Source organism: Myotis daubentonii, chromosome 1, assembly GCF_963259705.1.
Source record: "Myotis daubentonii chromosome 1, mMyoDau2.1, whole genome shotgun sequence".
NCBI classification, from domain to species: Eukaryota; Metazoa; Chordata; class Mammalia; order Chiroptera; family Vespertilionidae; genus Myotis; species Myotis daubentonii.
In genome coordinates this window covers 162,344,647-162,359,771 of record NC_081840.1, presented here as the reverse complement: position 1 = coordinate 162,359,771, position 15,125 = coordinate 162,344,647, and the positions used below count along the sequence as shown (strand labels likewise).

Below are 15,125 nucleotides of genomic sequence, written 5' to 3'. Positions count from 1 at the left end.
CAGAAAGTAAAATGAAAATTTGTCTACTTTTAAAGAGGGACGTTTAATCTAAAGCAGTGATTTCCAAGTTTTACGTAGACTGAAGCATTCAGAAGACCCCAGGCAGCTCCTGGGTGGGGACGTGAAGAAGGGTTAGAGAGCGTCCGGGAAAGGTGAAGTGGGCCGAGCGTCTACCTCTGTTTTGCCAGAGCCTATCAGGTTTATATACTGGGATGGTGCATGGAATTTCATGTGACGGGAAAGGGCTCCGCTGCTGACAATGTTTTCAAATCACCAGTCACGGAACGCACTATAAATGTGACTCATCAGTGGAGAGGTCACAACCTCAGAAAAGAAACAAGAACTCCGGAAGCATCTAAATGCTCCTGCCACAACATGAAGTCTAGGAAAAGAAAGTCCTCCTTAAAATCACCCATCATGTTACTATCAGAGGATCCAACACACGTGTGGATTGTGGCGCAGGTGCCTTCGTGATTTCCAACCTCGGGCAGCACTGGTGCCCTGGGACAATCATGTACTAACCTCCCTCTCTGGTCTCACTTCCCTTTAGTCCAGGGGTTTCCAATTTTGTTTGTGCCATGGCCCAGTTTGAAGTCTGTGAAGTCTTTGGATCCCTTCTTAGAATCAGTTTTCAATAGGTAAAATACTAGATAGGACCACAAAAAAGCTAGTTATATTAAAGTACATGTCTCTCCACAGACCCCTTAGGGGTCAGTGGGCACCAGAAAAAAAAAAAACCTGTTACATTCAATACTGAGTTTTTTAAGTTGACCCTTAAAATTTTAGAGTGAAATATAACCAGTGGACATCTGCTCTATTAGTCAAAAGAAATACATAGCAAATACAAAATGTTCTCTGTGCTAGGAAGCACATCAGTAGATACCATTTCTTTCTAAAGATGAATAAGTTGCCTGTGTCCCTCTCCTGTTTCATATTCCTAATGCAATAATATTCTCTGTGAATCCAACAGTTTATAGGATGAGTAAATAAGTGTGACGATTAGTTATTGTACAACCGGTGGAACATTTGATAAATCTGTCCAAACCCTTTGGTAAGGAAGTTGTTGGTGTTTCTCCACGTTGAGGTCAGCTCTTTCTGTGGAAGCACAGTTTCTTCAGAGTTGACCCTCCTTGGCTGTTTTTCTTCCTAACAAGTCTGGACATGACCAGTTTTTAAACGCTGATTTTCTAAGTGTGCTTTGCTCCCCTACTTTCCCATGCTTCATCTTTCATCTGGACATCTGATGATTGAGAGAACATCAGTAAACAGCAGCATTCTTCCTAGCCCTGAGATGACGGAAACAGCTGCAGGATTAGAAAGAAGGGAAGATATTTATTTCTGCACATAAACAGCGTCCACAACTGACATTGAAAAATCAGAAATAGGACAGTTGGCTGCTGGTGGGAAAAAAGGATACCACGTTGACTGTGTATTCCATTTAAATAAAAATCTTTTATTTTTATTCCTTCAGCCTGAAAGAGAGAAGGGAGGAAACAAATTAATAGTAGGGAAATCAGAGAAGAGAAAGGGAAACAGAAAGAAGAAACAAGAATGGAACAATAGACCACAGAGGTAGTGCCAGGACTCAGAGGGGCAGTGGAGCTGGTAAGAAGCACTGATAGTGAGAAACAAAAGAAAAATAGAGCAACTACACGAGGAATGAGGGAAGGGTCTAACGAGTACCTAGACCTTGACAGTCACTATATTTTAGTCCAGCAGTGGTCACAGACCTTTAGCCTTCCTCTCTCATCCATCACCCCAAGGGTGACAGACCCCTCTTTCTTTGTACTTCTGGGCTCCACCTATTTTCATTACCATGGTAACCAAAGAACAGTCTCTGTCAACTTATGTCTCTACTGTCTCTGTCTCTCACTTTGACTCTTTTTTATTATTATTATTATTATTATTGATTTTAGAGAAAGGAAGGAAGAGAGAAAGAGAGAGAGCTTAACATTGATGTAAGAGAGAAACATCCATCTATTGCCTCCCACACATTCCCCGACTGGGGATCAAACCCACACCCTGGGTATGTGCCCTGACCAGGAATGGAACCTGCCACCTTTTGCTGTATGTAACGATGCTCTAACCCACTGAACCACACCTGTCAGGGCTTACTTTGACCCGTTTATTTTGTCCAATGTACCAGTGACAGATGAATTTCCTCCAATACCAGCACCACACATCTTTCCCCAGTTCAAAAACATTGGCTGGCTCTCCTGCCTGTACGTTAAACCCCTTCAGTTCACCCTCCAGGTGCTCCACAGTGTGGTCCCTATCAGGGCTGTCTCTCAAGAATTCCTCATACAGGTAGGGGGGTAAGAGATCAACTAAAGGACTTGTATGCATGCATATAAGCATAACCAATGGACATAAGACACTGGGTGATAGGGGAGGCTAGGGGACTGTCTAGGGCGGGGGGATAAAATGGATACATATGTAATACCCTTTGTAATACTTTAAGCATTAAAAAAAAATAAATAAATAAATAAAAAAAATAAAAAATAAAATCCACTTCAAAAAAAAAAAAAAAAAAGAATTCCTCATACTAAATTTTCACTGCAGCTAAACTGCCCTAATGCTGTCCTCGTACATACACAGTGCACACTCTTTCCTTCATTATCGCCCTCCGTATCCTCTTCCCAGAACACCCTTCTGTTGCCCTCTCCTGACAAAAAGTTGATTCTAGGAGACATTTCCTGAATTTTCCAGCCCACTGGCACTTCCCTGAGGCCCTTCCTTGAACTCCTAAAACATTGGTTTGCACCATGCATTCAACATGTGTCGCATTGTAGTGCTATCTCTCAAAGTTTCCCCCACGGCCTTCACATTATATCAGGAGGTTCTTGACTGCAAAGACATAATGTCCTACTTCTCTGTATGCCCAAAACTTAGCTCATGGGAAATACATAATTACCATTAGCTGGTTAGCCAGAGCTGTTCTGTATGACCAAGTGAAAATGCTCAATAATGTTTTTCTTATTCAGTATCTTAATCTTTGATGGGCAATTTAGTGTCTCACTAATTTGTATGACTTTGGAGACTTAAGAGGGGATTTGGGTGTGTGCTGTTCTGTGGTCTCTCTCAGGCCGGTTCTTGGTCTTCGTATCACTGGAATAAATATAATGCTTCTTGAAATTTGGCATCTCTTCCTCCTTGGGTGCTTTCTGTTTCCCTTTAAGATGTTTAAAAATACCATTGGAATCAATATTCTTTCTGTGGCTAGTAGTGGAACTGAATCAATTTTTTCTCCTTTGGTTTCTCTTCCTTTAACGACAGATAAAGAGGAAGTGCAGAGGAAGCGGCAGAAGCTCATGCCCAATTTCTCGGATAGTTTCGGCGGTGGTGGCGGTGCCGGGGCTGGAGGTGGAGGCATGTACGGCAGTGGCGGTGGAGGAGGGGGCGCTGGAACCACCGGTCCAGGTATGAACCAGGTCTATTCTTTCTAAAGCTTTTTCACATCGGAGAGAGGAGAATTTTCTTTCTCTAGATTTCCCAGCTTATCTGTGGGTGGAGTGGCTATGACATTATTGTGCTACATTAAATTAAAATTTCCCAACAAATATAACTTTTTCAAAGAAGTGCCATTTCATTTTACAACATGTAGATAATACCAAAAACTCTAAAAAGTAAAAAAGCCACCCAAAACCAGTTAGCCAAAAGAAGACCTCTGTTAACATTTTGGTATATTCCCTCTTTTTATTTGTTGTCTTGTCATCATTGTTTTGGTATTCTTTGGAAACATTGAAAATTATAGAAAGTTTCAAAATACATAAAATCCTGCTATCCAAGGCATGACTTCTAATATTTTCTGTTCCTAGATTATAGTCTATATTTATGCATTTTCCCAAGTACAGCTGTGCATATCCTTATTACGCACAGTATTTTAATCCATTTACTTGTATTAGCTGTTATTATCATCACATTCACGATTGTATGTAGAGAATCTTTACGCTGCTTTTCTCTAATGGGTTGCCATAACCATTTCCCCAAGGTAATATCAACTTCACATAAGCATGTCTTTTAAGCACCAGTTTAATGACTATAATAGTTCTTCAAGTGAACTGACTATAATAGGACTTTCTTGACTATTGTCATCTTTTTCTATGTAAAGTGTTATACTGAACTCTTCTATCCACATTGCTTTTCTTTTATTGCAGATTTTTTAAAGATTAGATTCTTTGAAGTAAAATTACTAGGTCAAAGAGTATAGCATCTAAGACCAGCTGCTTTCCCAGGGACTTTTACCACTTTATGCTTCTACCAACATTGCCTGAGAATAAGCAGATAGCCCTGTTTCTGTTGAGAAGTCAGTATATTTTCCTGTGTTTTGGTTGGTTCCATGCTCTCCTCCAGCGGTTATTTTCCTGTCTTCTGTGTCGGCAAGTCTGCCTCTGGGTGGTGACCACTCATCGTTAGCCTCTCTCCTGCACGGGTGAGGGAGGTTTTCTCCAGCACGGACTCCCCTGTGCTGCCCCGAGCCTGGGCACTGCCTGACCTGCCCAGGTGTCAATTTGTCAGAATGGAACTCTGCTCATCCATGACCCCCCCCCCCATGATGCATCTTGCTAACTCTCAACTGTGTCCGGCAAATGCCCTCCCACACCCAAGCCTGTGCTTACCTGGATGGGGGACATTGAGGTTGCTGAGTCTTTGTAAAAAAATAAACCTCATGAGGGCTCCTTTGTTTTACTTGCCATTTCAGGATATGGCTTCCCCCACTATGGGTTTCCAACATACAGTGGAATTACCTTCCACCCTGGAACCACTAAATCTAATGCTGGGATGAAGCATGGTAAGTAATACATTTTTTTCAATATTGAGGAAAGAAGAAAAAACTTAATACCAAATAGGACTTTTATCCTTTTTTATCATTATTTATCACAACAGCATTATCACCTTGAAAAAAAAATGATGAATGCAAATAAGCTAAGAAGATGCTTTAAAAAAAAAACTTTTTATTTCCTGAGGAGAATTCTCTTGATGCTATGTTTATACTTACATTTTTACTTTGTAAGTGGCGTGAACGGGGGTGGGGGGGGGTGAAAAGGACATTAAAAAGGAACATATCGAGACTTGACTATCTATAATAATAAAAGGGTAATATGCTAATTAGACTGGACAGCCAAACGGCCTTCCGGACGTCCTTCCAGACGACCTTCTGGACGAAGCCACGGGGGCTGAGGCAGAGGCGGCTGCTACAGTGGGTGGGTGGCCAAGGCAGAGGCAGTTAGGGGTGATCAGGCAGGCAGGCGAGCAGTTAGGGATGATGAGGCAGGCAAGCAGAGTGGTTAGGGGTTATGAGGCAGGCAGGCAGATTGGTTAGAGGCAATCAGGCAGGCAGGCAGAGGTGGTTCGGGGCAATGAGGCAAGCAGGCGAGTGGTTAGTGGTGATAAGGCAGCCAAGGCAAGTGGTTAGGAGTGATCAGGTAGGCAGAGGGGTTAGGGACAATGAGACCGGCAGGCAGAGTGGTTAGGGATAATCAGGCAGGCAGGCAGGTGAGCGGTTAGGAGCCAGTGGTCCCAGATTGCAAGAGGATGCAGGCCGGGCTGAGAGACCCCCCCCACCCCCCACATGAATTTCATGCACTGGGCCTCTAGTCCTATATAATAAAAGTCTAATATGCAAATTGACCAAATGGCAGAGCAACTGGTTGCTGTGACATGCACTGACCACCAGGGTGCAGGCGCTCAATGCAGGAGCTGCCCCCTAGTGGTCAGTGTGCTCCCACAGGGGGAACACCGCTCAGCCAGAAGCCAGGCTTACAGCTGGCGAGCACAGTAATGGTGGCAGGAGCCTCTCCTGCCTCTGCCGCAGTGCTAAGGAGCAGCGAGCCAGTCAAGCAGTAGGGAGCAGTGAGCAGGCAGGCAATAAGGATCAAGGGGTCCTGGACTGTGAGAGGGCACAGGCTGGGCTGAGGAGCTGCCCCCCCCAAGTGCATGAATTTTGTGCACCAGGCCTCTAGTTCAAACATAAAAAAATTATCAAACTTAGCTATTCTCTCTTTTTTTCAAACATTATACTTTTGTAGACATTGTGAATTTTATAGGGATGGCCTTTTCCCATCAATGCTTCCCCTAATCAGCAGCTGTCACATCATGTATTCATAGTTTATGTTACATGTCCATTCTAGTGCTCCCATTGAAGACATAATATAGCAAAGTCTTCCCTTCTACTGCATGCTGTTTTATGTCCACTGCTTTAACATGTTTTAAGTAATCTTCATGATTGCATTGTAAGGAAAATATTAGCATCTCCGTTTAACAACCAGAGAACGCTGAGGTTGGGAAGTGTCCATTCATTCACTGAAATATATATCTGTTAGCGGCAGAACCAGGATTTGAACCAGGTCTGCCCATAAAACATAGGTGCTCTCTCCTCGGACCTGTCAGACAACATAGTTGGACCTGAAGGAGCATGATCCGAAATGATGCACTGGGTCACTCCCACACTGAAGAATGTGAATTGAGATCACATCTTTACAACTCACTTGGTTAATTAGCAATAGGATAGAAAGAAGTCCTCTGCTTTCAGCAACTTTAAAAATTCTACTTTCCAGCAATTCCCCGAAGAGCTTTATTTCATTTTGTCCCTTACAAATAAACAGAAGAGATGTAAGTTTTTAGAAGTGAAAAAAAAATGGGTTTTAACATCTTAAAAGTTCTTATCACAAGAAAAAAATATTTATAACTGTATGCTGACAGTTGTTAACTAGATTTATTGTAATGATCATTTTGCAAAATATGCAAATATCAAATCATTATATTGTAAAATGTTTTTAGAAGAGTTTAAAATAGCTACAAAGCATGTTACTTATGTCCATTTTAAAAACAATTTAAAATTATCTGACCTCCATTGAAACAATGAATTATAATTTAACAAATAGATTTTATTGAAAAAAAGTCAGTGTTTTTTCTTTTATTTTAGGAATCATGGACACCGCATCTAAAAATGACCCTGAAGGTTATGACGAGAGTGATGGCAGAGGGGCTGTAAGTCTCTCTGGGAAAGTCACTGAAACCACAGAACCAGATAAGGGGTCTGGCCAGAGGGACGAGGAGGGTACTCTGACGTATCCGGTGGGAGTAAAGAAAGAGAATTCCAGGTTTCAGGGTAAGTGAGCCGGCAGATGATTACACTGCATGGTGGGTGAGGGGATGAGTCGGTGCGAGGTGTAAAAGTTGTTTCCAGAAAACAGATTTGTTTTTTCTGCTACTGTAAAGATGACATAGCCATGTCTCGTTCAGTGTGCTCTCCAGAGTCCTGTGTGCCTTTTGAAAAGCACCTGTCATATTCTATTCACACTGGGATGTCCATTCTCCCAGTGTTGTCTTTGACTGTACAAAGTACTGAAATTTACATACGCATTCTCCAGTCATAATCACGCAGGTTTATGGTATCTGAGACAGAACCTAATTCATTTCTACCACAGATAACGAGACAAGTAGTTTCTATAAGTTGCACAGTCTCCCTTCTCTAGATTGTAGCTTGACTGTCATACTAAAGTGGAACTTTGCCTCAAAATAAGAACGTTTCCTTTTGTCCTGGTGCCCTTGTTGAAGAATCAGGATTAGGAGGGACAGTGTGCTTTTGTGTGTATTTTGAACCAATGGTCATTAGAGTCTAGGTCAGGATTCTAGGTCATCCCAGATTATACTCATAATGTAAAGGGAAAGATAGTAAATATTTAGACTTGAGCGCCACATATGGTCTCTGTCACCCCATTTTTTTACACCCCTTTAAAACGAACAAGCCCTGCTTAACTAGGGCCATGTAAGAACAGGCCACGCCCAGGGTGTGCCCCCACAGGCCACAAGGTGCCTTCCCTGACCTTCAGGAAGAAATGTACCAAACACCAGTGGCTCCTGAAAATCTCTGTGTTTGGCAGGAACTGTGGTTTTTGACACTTACCTAACGAGCGAGTTGCTCAAGACTCCAGTGAAGGATCAATTATTTCACCAAGAGATTAAGTATTTATAATGATGGCCAAATCCAATCAACTTTATTTGGAGATGGATTGTTCCTCTTTAAATGACAGACATTTCTAAACTTCTTTCCCCCTAAGAAACGGTAGATCGATCTTTCAGACCAGCCTCTGTATGTGCCAGTGAGCCAGGGTCCAGCTGTGCTTTCTCTCGTGAATACAACCCAGAAGCACTGCAAGGAGCATTGGTGCTGATGGTTTTGCCCTCCAGCAGGCCAGACCTGTAGAGCGAGTCTAGGACACTCAGTTGTGATTTTGGCCATTGCCTTGCAGACAGCCTCTTTCTGGAGAAGGCGCTGGAGCTCGCCAAGCGGCATGCCAACGCCCTGTTTGACTACGCGGTGACCGGAGACGTGAAGATGCTGCTGGCTGTCCAGCGCCATCTCACTGCCGTGCAGGATGAGAATGGGGACTGGTAAGTCCAGACTTCTGAATACAGGGCTTGCTTTAGGGCAGGGAAGAGAGCTAATCAAGGTGTGTGTGCTGGCTGGAGAAAAGGAGGGTTGAGCAAAATGATTGAATCCTGTAACTGGAACACTGTCTTTCAAGGAAAAGAATGTGTCAGTAAGGTTGAGTGGCATAATTCACTTCTGTCCTCTGGCTCTCACCGCCTGGACTCTAGAATCACTGGAATACTCACCTAAGAGCACAGCATTCTGGGCAATTTAGTTAAAGTGTGTGTGTGTGTGTGTGTGTATGTGTGTGTGTGTGTGTGTGTGTCGGGGGGAGGAGGGGCAGTACTTTTTTTAAGAGCCTTGCTTTATTTATGGAAATAAAATTTGGAATAATATTTAGTAAATATATATGAAGAGTAATAATATTTGCTTTAATATTATTTGCTTTGGAATAATAATAAAATGTGGTCCTACCAAATCCCTAAAGCACTTGTTATCCCAACAGTATATTTATAATGATAGTTACTCGAGAGAAAGCCCCATAAAGACATCACATCCTATGGTCATACCACTCTGAACACTCCCGATCTTGTCTGACCTGGGAAGCTTAAGCAGGGTGAGGCCTGGCCAAGACTTAGATGGGAGATAGCCAAGAAAGTCTGGCTGTAGTCTTTAAAAATAAAAGACAGCATAACAACAAAATGATTAAGACGCAAATGTCATTCTTTCCTGGTTCCTGGTTCCTCCTCTACTGCCTCTGTTAATGGTCACCAGTCTGTGACTGGCTCGGGCTCATGACCGCTCTAACCCGCATTGCACGGGAGTCTGACATTCCCAACACCATGCCTCCCATTCCTGCTGTGACTGGGCTTGTATTTGCAGAGCCACCTGGCTTCTTTCTAAAACGGTTCTCTTCGTCCTCTCATTGAGACTTCTAAAATGATCTCAGCAGCCTATAAAAGTAACAAGACAGCAGCCCTCAGATTCAATCAAATGCTTTATCTAAAACCTTCCTAAAATAGTGTTGACAGTGAAATCCTTTTCTGTGAAAGGGCTCCTGAGTGCTGTGTTTTAAACCTCAGCTTAAAAACCGAACCCAAGGCTTTAGGAAAGTGCCAATCTCAGGTTTTCAGAGACCTTTGTTCTCATTCCTTGCAGCGTAACCAAGGATGTGGTATAACCACTGGCCTTGTTATACAGTATGAGAGGAACCGGCGCACCCTTCTTTGTGTAATGTCATGAACAGCAGAATGTTTTTCAACTGGGTTAAGTTCTCCAGTTAGCACTCAATAGCGAATAACCACAAGAGAAAGCAGTCAACCCAGGCAGGACAGCAGCATTTGCAGTGACATTTTTAGGGACCTGCTGAATGGATGAGCCTAAGAAAGACGAGCACATACCAGTTAGAAAGAGACCACTGGCGTGGGAAGGGGGGTTGTGGGAAGGGTACAAGGTGCACGAATTCAAGTGGGTGCACTGAGGGGGAGGAAGACACATGTATAAGGACTCCGGGCATCTATAGAGGCGCTGAGGAGGTGGCCTTCCCTGCCCAAGCATGAAATCAAGACTTAGGGTCCCCTCCTAGGACCCCAGACATACCCATGCCAACAGGCTCTCAGGGGCTTGACACAGCCAGAGGCCAGAAGGCTGAGACTTGGGGAGACCAAAGAGGAGTCCCCAAAAGAATGTAGACAAGGGATGCCTTTTGCCCTTCAGAGCTCAGGCCTCTTGTGTTCACTGAGCTTGTCATATGCAGCTAATAATCTGAATCCTATGGCTATTAGTCATAACAGAAAATACAATAAAGACAAAAAAATCATAAAAACTTCTGGTATTGGGGAAATTCCCATGAGGGTGTGAGGATTTGGGGAGGAAGGGGAAGTGACTTCTGCTATGAAGTGCTGAGCTGCACATGGAAATTTTTAGGCCTTTTTTGAAGTGTGGCCTTTTTCTTGGTATATGTGCATCATGTGTGCGTCAGACTTCAGGCCATTTTCAGAAGTCTTCCTCCAGCCTCTCATTCAAGAGACAGTAGTGAAACTCTGAAATCATTCATTGAAAAATCTCTCTCAAGTAATGGAGTCACAGTTTAGTTTCTGAGGCCCTTCTGTGCCGAAGTCAGTCCTAAGGACGATACCCTTGCTGTAGCTAAGAAAAAGGCCTGGATGAAATGACACCTATTATCTTTATATTAGAGCAGATCCAGTCTGTGCCTCCAATCGCAGATGTACTGCCACCGTGTGACACTTTGAGTGTGCCCTGCATCACAGTCTGCCCTTACTTGAGCCTATTCATCCTCTTAGATGTTCACCTACAACCCTTCAGAGCAATGCACACATGCCCCTAAAACAGCATTAAGAGATGACTTCGGAGCAAGACTGACCTGAGCTTAAATCCCAGCTTCCCCACTCTGGCTCTGTGACTCAGTTTGAATTCTGTTATACCTATGAGTCTCAGTTTCATCATCTGAAAAATGGGGATAATATTACCTATCTCGTCCGATTGTTGTTATGATAAAGGAGATAATGTATGTCAGGTGTTTAGCAGTCTGGTAAATAGATGCTCTGAACAAACAGTAGCCACTTTTATTGTTGTTATCAAATTAATTTTAATAATAAGTTTTTTAACAATTAAAAAAATGGAGTGATGCTTGGCAACCGCCAACAGTTTTTACCTTGTTAGTATAAGCTTCTAGGTTTCCTCTGTCATCCTTAGTATAGTGCCTAAACTACAAAGCTGTGCCAGGCCTGTCAGGCTGACCCAGATAGAACCGGCCTCCGAGGCCAGAGAGGGAGAGAGATGTAGAGAAAATTGTAGTTGTGCAGCCAAGTGGTAAACTTGAGAGGAGACAACGCTTTCTGCCTAGGAAGTTGGGGAAGTCTTCTCCAAGGATGTAAGGTTTGAACTGGAGTGTGAAGATGGAGAGGCACTGTCCACACAGAGAAGAGAGGAGCAAAACCATTTCAGGCCAAGGGAATATCTGCGAGGGAAAAATATATTCAAGTATTCCTTCAAAAGTTCGCTTCGCCTGGCCAGCAAGGCTTAGTGGTTGAGTATTGACCTATGAACCAGGAGGTCATGGTTTGATTCCCGGAGAGGGCACGTGCCTGGGTTGCGGGCTCGATCCCATGTGGGGCGCGCAGGAGGCAGCTGATGAGTGATTGGCATCATCAGTGTTTCTATCTCTCTTTCCTTCCCCTCCCTCTCTGAAATCAATGAAAATATACTATGGGGAAAAAAAGTTTGCCTCAAGAGTCTTCTACTCATTAAAAGCCTGACTTCAAGATCTTAAAAAGCCACCACAATGTACTTTGCAGGATGGCAGGGCAGGTGAAGTACTAGTAGCTACATTTTCTGAACAGATCCGAGTTCAGGCACCTGACGTGCATTGTCTACATGTCAGGGAAAGTTAGAGGAAAAAGTGCCCTGAAGCCATAGCACAAGGGCAGAGTGGGGATCTGAACTCAACTCTCTGCCTCAAAGCCCAGGTGCCTTTCCACCTCAGGGGAGTATCAAACCTGCAAGCCCCCAAAGACGAGGCAGGTACCGTAAATGAGTGTAGGAGCCCTGGGTAGGCAGAAGAGCACCCCCACCTCAGATTCAGACATTTTATCGATTCAGAACATTTGGGGGCTAAAGAAAACTAGGTATAAGAGCCAGATGCAGTCTCCAAGTCTAATCATATCTTGGAAATCTTTTTTTTTCCATTTACATTTTAGCTGATTGTTGCCATTATATTTTTGTTCCAGTGTCTTACACTTAGCAATCATCCACCTGCATGCTCAGCTTGTGAGGGATCTGCTGGAAGTCACGTCTGGTTTGGTTTTGGATGACATTATCAACATGAGAAATGACCTCTACCAGGTAAGCAGAACTATCAAGGATTCAAGTGAAAAATCTATGGTTTGTATGCGCGTGTGTGTGTGTGTGTGGGTGTGGTGTGTTATTTCTAAGAATGTTAGCAGTAGCGAACCATACAACAAAATATCTTTGCAGGTAAGATCCTCAAAGCCTATCACTGAGGAATGTTCTTTAATGAATTAGGATGCTTTGATCTGGTGTACTAGCAATCACCCCACAGTGAAAGGTCACATCTGCTGCAGGAAGGTGAACTTTAAACTTTAGAAGCCGTCAAAGAGTCCATCCATTTTAGAGGGAGAACCTAGCATAAATGCATCACGTCTGTCAAGAAAAATAAAATTGAAAAAGATTAAGTTTTCAAAGCCAATAGTTTATGAGAATTTTGAAGTCTGCTGAAACATATTTTGACAACCCTTAAATTACATGTATATCAAACAAAAGGTGCTGATGCAATCAGAATACAAAAAGATGAAAAGACTGCCTGAGGAAGAAAAAATGTCTTTCAAAAACAGAAAGACAGCTCAGAAGCCACTTGAGGAACTCCATTAGAGAGGCCTTCAGAGTTGCAGAGAGAGGTTAGGTGGAGCCTCCTGAGGCTGCCTGCTGAGCGCATGCACATGTCAGGTGAGGAAAGAGTAAACCTGCTTGAACAGAACCAAAGCCTGGGTGCTGGGAGTCCTAAGACCTGGACCAGTTTCCCTGGCTAAGGGACCTATGCTGCACGAGCATGGGAAGAGGGGGCTTCCACTTTCCAGGGCTGCTCCCACCTCTCTCCCCTGGAAGCTGTCCTGGCCCCACCAGGCTTCTGTCCCAGTCTGTTGGTCTCACCCTTGCTCAGCTGTCCTGTTTTTTCCCTGCCTTCACTAAACCCAGAGTGACTACCCAGTCCTTGGCCTAGAGTCAGGAGTCCTCAAACTACGGCCCGCGGGCCACATGCAAATACAAATATTGTATTTGTTCCCATTTTGTTTTTTTTACTTCAAAATAAGATATGTGCAGTGTGCATAGGAATTGTTCATAGTGTGTTTTTTTTAACTATAGTCTGGCCCTCCAACGGTCTGAGGGACAGTGAACTGGCCCCTGTTTAAAAAGTTTGAGGACCCCTGGCCTAGACTGTGTGCTAGGATGCCTGATTCAAGCATCTCTCCTACTCTGAAAATACAGACAGCGATGGCATACAATATTTACATGATAAAGGGCTAGTTCTCAATTTTTAAAGCAGAAGATATGAATCCTTTCTGTTTCCTCAAAGCAAAAGTACTAAAATGTTTACATGTAGCTGTCAATAGATTTTTGCCTGTGAATAAGTATTTCCTGAGAAGGCAAAATTACAAGTTCCCATTGGACATAAGGTTTCTTCTCTGGCTGCTGGGCTTCATGTCAAAGGACAAGTGAAGTTAGGATTCCTCACTGACTCATGATATAAAAAAACTAGGGTGAGGTCTAATTTCAGATACACTACATGTAAAGGATATCTTTCATGCCGTTTTGAGGGTTGTTAGTATTTGGAAAGTCGTTTGGCCATAAAGCTTGATTCTCTGAGGCTTTTGGAATGACTGTGCCTTTTCACCATCCACTTGTACAAGTCAAACTAGGTATGGGACGTTGCCACTTTGCGGTCCTCCTTTCAGAGACTGCTAACTTCACTGCCTGTGGGTCAGATTCAAGGAATTACTTGTTTTTCTGTTTATAAATAGGACCTGCAAAGGACACAGTACAACAGGATCCGTAGTTGTGATTTATTATGGGCTAACCTCCTTACTAGATCATTTGGTTACATATATTGGGACTCCAGTGTGCTAGAGACAAAACCTTGAAACCACCACCTGTGGCACTTCTGAGCCTTTTTTAAAAATATGTATTTATTATTTTTAATATATATTTTTATTGTTGACAGTATTACAGATGTCCCCCATCCCCCCTCCTTTGCCCCACTCCACCCAGCCCCTGCCCCACCACAATACTGTCTTTGTCTATGGGCTCTGCATGCATCCATATAAGTTCACATAATCTCTTCCCATTCCCCGTCCTTCCCCTCTGAGATCTGTTGGTCTGCACCAAACTAAAAAGCTTCTGCACAGCAAAAGAAATCATCATCAAAATGAAAAGGGAACCCACTGTATGGGAGAACATATTCACCAATGCCACATCTGATAAAGGGTTAATTCCCCAAATCTATAAATAGGTCATACAACTCAACAAAAGGAAGACAACCCAATTTTAAAATGGGCAAAGGACTTAAACAGACACTTCTCCAAAGAGGGCATACAGATGGCTAAGTGACATGAAAAAATGCTCAACATCACTAATCATCAGAGAGATACAAACTAAGATGACAATGAGGTTATCACCTCACACCTGCCAGAATGGCTACCACCAATAAACCAACAAACAAGTGCTGGCAAGGGTATGAAGAAAAAGGAACCCTAAGTGCATTGCTGGTAGGAATGCAGACTGGTGCAGCCACCATGGAAAACAGTATGGAGTTTCCTCAAAAACTTAAAAATGGAGCTGCCATTTGACCCGGCGATCCCACTTCTGAGCCTTCTGATTCAGGGACTCTCAGGAGAATGCAGGCCTATTTTTTCCCTCCCTTCCCACTACTCTTGTTAGTGGGCAAAGATTCTGGATCCCCTGTATGCTTTCTACATCTCAAACACACACCCAGCAACAACTTCAATTTGAGAGCTAGAAACCACTGAGACTTGGACTCTTGTTTAGCTACTGTAAAGGTTCTCTATTAACTATTCTTGATGAGAAATTGAGCAGTTCTCTTAAGTATTTGGATTATTTGGCAATCGTCTTAAACATTCTCCCAAAATACCTTTCTCTAATCTTAGTACATTTCTGTGGCCATCTGTCATGATCAAATCTCTCTCCCCACCCA

General features: G+C 43.2%; 1 protein-coding gene across 9 annotated transcripts in view; it reads left to right on the top strand.

Moving 5' to 3' along the window:
• The window catches only part of NFKB1 (nuclear factor kappa B subunit 1), a 128,738-nt gene that overhangs the window by 97,005 nt on the left and 16,608 nt on the right, over positions 1-15,125 (top strand). For all 9 annotated transcript variants that reach the window (XM_059664363.1, XM_059664355.1, XM_059664382.1 and 6 more), the window contains 5 exons: positions 3,277-3,420; positions 4,703-4,792; positions 6,926-7,111; positions 8,256-8,397; positions 12,127-12,241. In XM_059664363.1, the coding sequence (XP_059520346.1) occupies positions 3,277-3,420; positions 4,703-4,792; positions 6,926-7,111; positions 8,256-8,397; positions 12,127-12,241 (677 nt within the window). The remainder of the gene's footprint in view (positions 1-3,276; positions 3,421-4,702; positions 4,793-6,925; positions 7,112-8,255; positions 8,398-12,126; positions 12,242-15,125) is intronic.